This window comes from Capsicum annuum, unplaced genomic scaffold (assembly GCF_002878395.1).
Source record: "Capsicum annuum cultivar UCD-10X-F1 unplaced genomic scaffold, UCD10Xv1.1 ctg49359, whole genome shotgun sequence".
Classification (NCBI taxonomy): domain Eukaryota; kingdom Viridiplantae; phylum Streptophyta; class Magnoliopsida; order Solanales; family Solanaceae; genus Capsicum; species Capsicum annuum.
Genome location: NW_025857141.1, coordinates 1 through 7784, shown reverse-complemented (window position 1 = coordinate 7784; position 7784 = coordinate 1). Strand labels below are relative to the sequence as shown.

Here is a 7784-nt window from a genome sequence, read left to right as displayed (position 1 = left end):
CAAAGTATTTGAGAGAGTAGGTATTCCCAGGTAATGTGAACATTGTACCTCACTTTTTTTGCCCGATTCCAGTCCATGATGGCCTGTTTTATAGTGGAGTAGCTCCAGTTGAACTAGTGGGGGTGGAAGTGTGATTAAGGATATTGTTCTAGGCACGGGAGGCATTGGAACAATGTAGGATAATATGGTCAATGCTTTCAGTGGGATAGTCACAGAGGGGGCAAGTGAAGTTGGTGGTTACCCCCAGTCTGTGCAGGTAGTGCTTGCTGGGAAGTCTGCCATAGCATAAGAGCCACATGAAGGTTTTGATTTTGTTTGGGGTAGGAAGCTTCCATATCCATGCAAAGTTGAAGGGTTGATTAGTTTTAACCCCAACAATGGATTTATAAGCACTACTAGTAGTGAACTTGCCATTAGGAGTCTTGCTCCAGTACATGATGTCCTCCTTGTTAGGATTGGTATGAGCAAATGTATATCTAATGCATTGGAGGAGATGCTGGGGAAGCTCAAAATAGATACTGGAGAGATTCTAGCCAGTAGGAGAGAGCATAGTGTCAACAGTGAGATTCTCTCCATTCTCAGGAAGGGGCCCTGGATGAGATCCCTAATAGGCTGCATGTGGGGGGATCCATCTATCAGATAAGAACCTAGCTTTGTTTCCCTTATTCATATGACAATTGACCCCCTTAGAGCACCCTCTCCACCCTGTTGGATGTTCTTCCAGGTTCTAGAGATAGTCGTATTAGTACAGGGTGATCTACAAGTCCTTTGGAATTTAGTGGTGAGGATTCTTCCCCAGAGGGAGGATGGATTGTTGGCCAACCTCCAAGCCAAGCTGGCATAAAGTGCCTTGTTTCTTAGATCAGCTTTCTGGAGCCCAAGGCCCCCATTGTTCTTGCATTTTATTAGGGTGTCCAAGATAAAAAAGTGGGTCTTTTTTTTTCCATTTTTAGATCCCCAGATGAAGTCCCTTTGAATTTTATCAATAGTGTTGAGGACTTTGATGGGGATTTTGATGTACTGCATTATGTGAGTAGGCATGCTGCTTAGGGTAGCTTTAGCGAGGACAGTTCTGCCAGTCATGTTGAGGAGCTTGATTTTCTAACCAGCAAGTTTACTGGCCATGTTATCAATGATGAATTGAAAATAAACATTTATAGGAGTTTTGTGGAAGATGGAAAAGTCAAGGTATTTACCAAACTCAGTGCTCTTATCTATGCCCAGTACATTAGAGCAATTCAAAGCATTATGGCTTGATTTATTAATGGAAAAGAAGGCCCTGAATTTGGCTTTGTTAATTTTCTGGCCGGAGGCTGCACTAAAGTTGGAGATGGTTGAGAGGATAGCATTGCAGTTGGCTCTATCATCTCTAGCAAACAATGTGAGGTTATCTGCAAAGAACAGGTGAGAAATTTTTGAACCCCTTGTTGTGATGGAAATAGGGGTCAATCTTTGCCAGCTACCTGATTGTCTATGTCCCTAGCTAGTCTTTCCATGTAGATGATGAATAGATAAGAAGATATGGGGTCCCCTGTATGATGCCCCTGGTGGGAGTGTAGGGGGGAGGGGGGTGCTTCCATTAATAAGGATGGAGAAGGAGTTGGTGGAGGGTAATAAATATCCTATAGTATAAAGTTGGCATACAATTAAAATAAAATTTTATTGCATAGAATTTAATGTCAGGTACTTTAAACTCTTTTCTTTCTTTTTTGGGTAAAAAAAATTTTCTATAGCCAAATATTTGGTGTTTCGACATCCATTAAATTCGACACAAATCAGGTATAATTATATAAAAAATAATTAAAAAGTTGGTATAAAATTTAGAAAAATACTCTGTAAATAAAGAAGATAACTGGGTGCTTTAATTTTTAAGCAGAACCTTAACGTCATTATATATGTTCGAATCTTTCAAGCACCCACGATCCTTAAATTCTGGGTCCGCAACTGTTTCGAATTGAGGGAGAAGCATTTTAAATATTTTTTCATTTTTAAAAAAGAATACTGAATGAAATTCCACATAAAATGTGGAATTAATGGTTGAAATCACATTTGAATTGTCATTTTTTTGTGTGAATTTCACGTCTTAATTATCAGTTGTTCCTTCTTTTCTACCTGAACTATCATTATTTATGTTTTAAAATTTGAAACACACCTCGAAGCTGATTAGGCCAACTATCAGTTGTTCGAATCGAAAAAGAGATTCACCGATAGTTGGGATGTAAAACTCGTGAAAAAAATAATAGTTCAAATGTTTTTGGAACATTATCACTATTTCAAATTCGTTGTATAAGCATCCAGTACAGCCTTGAATTATGGTCAAAGTTGCTACGAAACACTCCAATTTAACGAGTCCTATTACCCCTTGAAGTCAATTTTAGTGTATTTTTTCACCCTTTTGTGCTGACGGGGCACCTTTATTACATAAAAATGGAGTCCACGTCAAAGGTGTTACGTCAGCTAACACATCAGCTAAAAAGGTTGACAAAAATACGCTAAATTTTAGTTCAGGGGTAATCATACCCCATGAAGTTGGAGTGTGTCGTAGCAACTTTGGTCATAATTTAGGGGATACTAGATGTTTGACTCTAATTGATTGAACTTCTAGAGGGAGAAAGAGGGAGAACAATAGAAGAAAAACACCTAAGTTCATATCGTATTTGCATTCAATTTATATCGTTTTATATATAGTTAATTTTTTATTGTTCAGCTATATTTAAATAAAATAAAGCTATGTTACATTTTATTTTTCAAATGCTAAATTCATCTACTTCTAACTATATATTGAAAAACTTTTAACTTTCTACGTGAAAGAAAATTCCAGAGGCAGGCCTATTGAAATCTATAGTTCAAATGTTTTTGGAACATTATCTCTATTTCAAATTAGTTGTATAAGCATCCAGTACACCCTTGAATTATGGCCAAAGTTGCTACGACACACTCCAATTTCATGAGTCCTATTACCCCTGAAGTCAATTTTAGTGTATTTTTTCACCCTTTTATTCTGACGCGGCACATTTATTACATACTAATAGAGTCCAAGTCAATTAAAAGGTGTCACGTCAGCTAAAAAAGTAGACAACAATACGCTAGAATTAAGTTCAGGGTAATAGGACCGCCATGATGTTGGAGTGTGTCATAACAAATTCGGTCATAATTCGGAGGTACTAGAAGCTTTACTCTAATTAATTTGAACTTCTAGAGGGAGAAAGAGGGAGAACAGTAGAAGAAAAACACTAAGTTCATATCGTATTTACATTCAATATATTTTTTTTTTCTATATATAGTTAATTTTTTATTGTTCAGCTATATTTAAATTAAATAAAGCTATGTTACATTTTATTTTTCAAATGCTAAATTCATCCACTTCTAACTGTATATTGAAAAACATTTCTAAATTCCTTAGCTGGTAGCTAGAGCTACTCTGTAAAAGTTTGCCTAAACAGTATTCCTACCCGTGTTATGACCTATATTAAGCTTCCAAAACAAATTACCATAAAGATAGACCCAGTCCAACGTAACTTCATATGGGGCACCACAAACGAAAAGAAAAAACTTCACATACTAAATTGGCAAACTGTTATGCTGCCTAAGGATCTTGGTGGGTTGGGGCTTCAAAAAAGTAACCATAAAAACATGGCCCTACTAGCCAAATTAGCCTGGAAGTTCTTCAATGGGCATCCCAACCTTTGGACAACTGTCCTTCAATACAAATATGGTCGCGGGAGAAACCTTTATGAGCATTGTGATAACCTCAAAGCCCATAGGTACGGTAGCAGTACCTGGAAAAACATTCTTGAGATATGGAAAACATGCCAAAAATACTACCGATGAGAACTTGGAAATGGGGAAAAAATTAGTTTTTGGAACGACAAGTGGATCCCAAACTGTAATGCTCTAGCTCAGACCATCTATACCCCCTCATCTATTATGGATGACAAAATGACTGTTAGTGAGATCATCCATAATGGGGAGTGGAACTTTGACCGGATAGGCTACGACATACCAATAGAAATAAAACATATGATCACTAAAACGCTCATCCCAATAGGCCCTCACATACCTGATAGGCTGAAATGGACACCATCACACAATGGTATTTTCACCACAAAATCAGCCTACCAACAGTTGGCATCCCACAATTTGTGCAAATTGGCTAATCAACGTAACTTTGGATGGATTTGGTCCTTGAACTTCCCTAGCAAGATTAAATATTTCATCTGGCTTTGTTACCACTCCAGACTACCACTAACTCCTACTTGAAGCATATTGGCCTAAACATTGATCCACTTTGCAAAATTTGTAAATACCCGGAAACTATAAAGCATATTTTCCTTGAATGCAACCATGTCCAGAAACTATGGAGAAAGCTTAACATGAGTAGTGTTATATCCCACTTAGCTTCTCAACAAGACCATAACTGGTTAGATAGCTTTAGGCATCTATAGACTCCTATAAAAAATAATTCTTTATCCTGGAATCAGCTTTTCCTTTTCTATCTTTGGTTCATCTGGCTCAACCGAAACTACTACCTATTCAATGGGGCAACCAACGACATTCAAGTTCATACCCCCTACAGAGAGCCGTGGAATTCTTTTACCTAACAAATAAATATAACCGCCCAGCTACAACTTATATAGAGGAAAAGCACTGGCAAGCTCCAAATAATGGAATAAAGCTGAATGTTGATGGTTCTTTCAATGCCAAAACCAAATTAGGAGGAGCTGGAGGATTAATACGCAATCAAGATGGGAAATGGATGACAGACTTCAGTGCTTCCATCAATGTAAACTCAACTTTTGAAGCCGAAGCTAGGGCCTTACTTATGGGGCTGCAGATGGTTGTCAAAAACCACTATAACCAAATAATTATAGCTACTGATTCGTTGCAACTTTACAAAGAATTATACGACAGTGACACTAAAGTAAATAATTTAATCTGTCTTTGCAGGGCTCTTCTGCAGCAGATGGGGAACCTGCTGGTCCTCCATGAAGACAGGAGCACAAATGCTGTTGCGGACAGGCTAGCTAAGGAGGGCAATAAGTTAGCTCAGGACTCTTTTTGTGAAGAATGGGTAGTTCCACCAATGTTTATTCGTAAGGAGTTGGAATTAGACAAGGAGGGAACTACACTTGTAGGGCAATATATGTCTTTATCTATGGATATTTGTATTTGTAGTGCTAGGAAAGAACTTTCTCCGGCTAGACTTGTGCTGACTATCTGTACTAATGACTAACTTTTAGTAGTAATGAATAAATCCCTTTTCAAACCAAAAAATAAAAAAAAATAAAAACTTTCAACTTTCTATATGTGAAAGAAAATTCCAGTGACTCCAACTATGCTAAATTAGGCAGGCCTATTGAAATCTACAGGAGCTAAATTTACTAAAGGGGACCCTCCTCAACCCCCCCCCCCCCCCCCCCAAAACCCCCCAACAAATTAACTATATATATGGTCATTGGTAATTCCAGGTAATAGCAAGAATACTTTTCCTTTGCTTCTAATAGCAAAGTTTTGGAACAAATGTGTCAGGCACTATGGACTGTCAAGCTGAATTTACAATGGATTATGATCCATTAAAGGAAATTAAAGCTTTTGATGATACAAAAGCTGGTGTTAAGGGACTAGTTGATGCTGGAAATGTTGAGATTCCAAGAATTTTCATTAGGCCACCTAATGAATGTGCTGAGTTGAAAATGTCCAAGTCAACTCAACAGATTCCAGTGGTGGATCTCAGTGGCATACAAGTTCAAGATCGACGTAAGCAAGTTGTAGATGAAATAAGGGAAGCGTCAGTGAAGTGGGGCTTTTTCCAGCTGATAAATCATGGGGTTCCTCCAAGTGTATTGGAAGGAATGGTTGATGGAACTCGTAAACTTCACGAACAAGATGCTGAATTAAAGAAAGAGTACTATTCACGTGATGTTATGGGAAAGAGAGTTAGATACGAGAGCAATCCTCTTATATATCAAACAAATACTGCACAATGGAGGGATACATTGAACATTACCAGGCTAACTTCTGGTAATATTGAATCTGAAGAACTACCAACAATTTGTCGGAAACTATCTATCTATTTGTGTCCACTTGAATTGCTATTCTATATCAGTTCTGTCTAGTTGAAATTTGTTTGGTTTTGTTCCCTATAGAATTGTTGCATTTTAGTAAGTCCAGTTAATTGTCATGTTAAAAATGAGAAGATTCAAGAACCTCATATCATCTGAAAATGTAAAGATAGGAAGGCACTGACTGGTATATTCAAATTCAAGAAGGCTTTAAATGAAACTTGGGAAGAATACCTTTGTGACACGCTATCTTTGATGGGGGGTTGACAATAGACATCACAACTATTTTGGACATGTTAGATTAGAATATCTTAAATCTTTATTAAATTCTGTAACTTAATAATGTCTGGGATTTCCCTAATATCCAGAAAAACATATCTTGAGTACATAAATCATGTAAAACTAGGGGAAACTCTTTTCGACTTACTATCAGAAGCTCTTGGACTAAAACCAGACCACTTAAAAGCCATGGAATGTTCCAAAGGACAAGCAGTGGCATGTCACTACTACCCCGCCTGCCCACAGCCAGAGCTAACTCTTGGTACTGGTAAGAACACAGATCCGGCTTTCCTCACGATCTTGCTTCAAGATCAAAGTGGTGGACTTCAGGTCATGCATAATAATCAATGGGTAGATGTTGAACCAATTGAACAAGGTTTAGTTGTTAACATTGGCGACTTTCTTCAGGTTTGCAGCAAAACACAACTTTTATGTCTCATTTATCTTCATTTTTATCTTAGTCCAATTTCGTAACAGGTCCTATCAAATGACAAGTTTGTAAGCGTAAATCATAGAGTCCTTGCAAAAAAGATAGGACCAAGGATGTTAGTGGCATGCTTCTTCACTAGTGCATTTGTACTTTCAAAGATGCTTGGTCCAATCAAAGAGTTCATATCAGAAGAAAATCCTCCACTGTATAAAGAATTTCTTGTGCGCGATTACATGACAATGCTTCTCACCAAGCCACTTGATAAGTTTAGTCTTGATTTTTTCTGACTGTGAAGAGGAACCAGGAGCCATGTCGCCAAGCAGCAGTGAACATCAATAAAATGTTTATGCAGGACAATTTCCAAGCTTTGTTTGCTGTACAATAATGTTTTATAGATGACCTCTGAAATTATCAAACGTTTTTGTTATGCTGCTGTTTACTTTCAAACCTTATGCATATGTCACGATCCAAACTGGGGCCTGGCCGTGACGGACATCCCGAACCATGAAGGCCCAGAACGTCCTTCTCTATCTGGTAATCATGCACAACATTCATATAATAAAAGAAAATGCGGAAATATAATCGAATAGGGAAACATGGTCATACTCTGAATTTAATTTAACAATAAAGGATAAAACTCCAATATCAACAAAACAACATCTGAACCAGTCTATGAAATCTCTACTACATCTGAAAATGACAACTGTCTGAAACTGGGATAAGGCCCCCAGTGGACCTAAACCAAAATAAATAACATAATCTGAAAGACATAGACATTCTGGAATAAATAAGGCTCACCAACTGCACACATCACTGCTGTCTGAAAACTCTATGGCCTAGCAGGACCTCTGAATTGAGTTTTAGACCCTGGGAGGAAGGGGGTCAATACAAATGTACTGGTACGCAAAGCAATCCAAAATAAAGCTTTTAATATAAATAAAATAGTTGAAAGCTAATCATAAAACATCATATAGGATATAAATTCCAAAACACATGGGCATTTTTGATAATCA

The 7784-nt window shown here is 37.5% G+C and overlaps 2 protein-coding genes across 2 annotated transcripts; both read left to right on the top strand.

Annotated features, from left to right (window-relative positions):
- The first annotated feature begins 333 nt into the window (after window positions 1-333).
- Window positions 334-5250, top strand: LOC124892660. Its single transcript, XM_047403888.1, has 2 exons — window positions 334-1404; window positions 4948-5250. The coding sequence occupies exons 1-2, from the start codon at window positions 1175-1177 to the stop codon at window positions 5231-5233; spliced, it is 516 nt and encodes a 171-aa protein (XP_047259844.1). The 5' UTR covers window positions 334-1174; the 3' UTR covers window positions 5234-5250.
- Window positions 5251-5509: 259 nt separating this feature from the next.
- LOC124892661 (deacetoxyvindoline 4-hydroxylase-like) lies at window positions 5510-7058 on the top strand. Its single transcript, XM_047403889.1, has 3 exons — window positions 5510-6076; window positions 6431-6749; window positions 6819-7058. Exons 1-3 carry the CDS (start codon window positions 5535-5537, stop codon window positions 7056-7058), a joined length of 1101 nt encoding a protein of 366 aa, XP_047259845.1. The 5' UTR covers window positions 5510-5534.
- The last annotated feature ends 726 nt before the right edge of the window (window positions 7059-7784 follow it).

What these genes read in the sequence shown, in the direction of transcription:
- LOC124892660 (XM_047403888.1), top strand. Translation starts at nt 1,175, where the DNA reads ATGGAAAAGTCAAGGTATTTACCAAACTCAGTGCTCTTATCTATGCCC. An exon ending in AGGTTATCTGCAAAGAACAG is followed by an intron (nt 1,405 to 4,947) that starts GTGAGAAATTTT and finishes CTGTCTTTGCAG; the next exon opens with GGCTCTTCTGCAGCAGATGG.
- LOC124892661 (XM_047403889.1), top strand. Translation starts at nt 5,535, where the DNA reads ATGGACTGTCAAGCTGAATTTACAATGGATTATGATCCATTAAAGGAA. An exon ending in CGGAAACTATCTATCTATTT is followed by an intron (nt 6,077 to 6,430) that starts GTGTCCACTTGA and finishes CCTAATATCCAG; the next exon opens with AAAAACATATCTTGAGTACA. An exon ending in ACATTGGCGACTTTCTTCAG is followed by an intron (nt 6,750 to 6,818) that starts GTTTGCAGCAAA and finishes ATTTCGTAACAG; the next exon opens with GTCCTATCAAATGACAAGTT.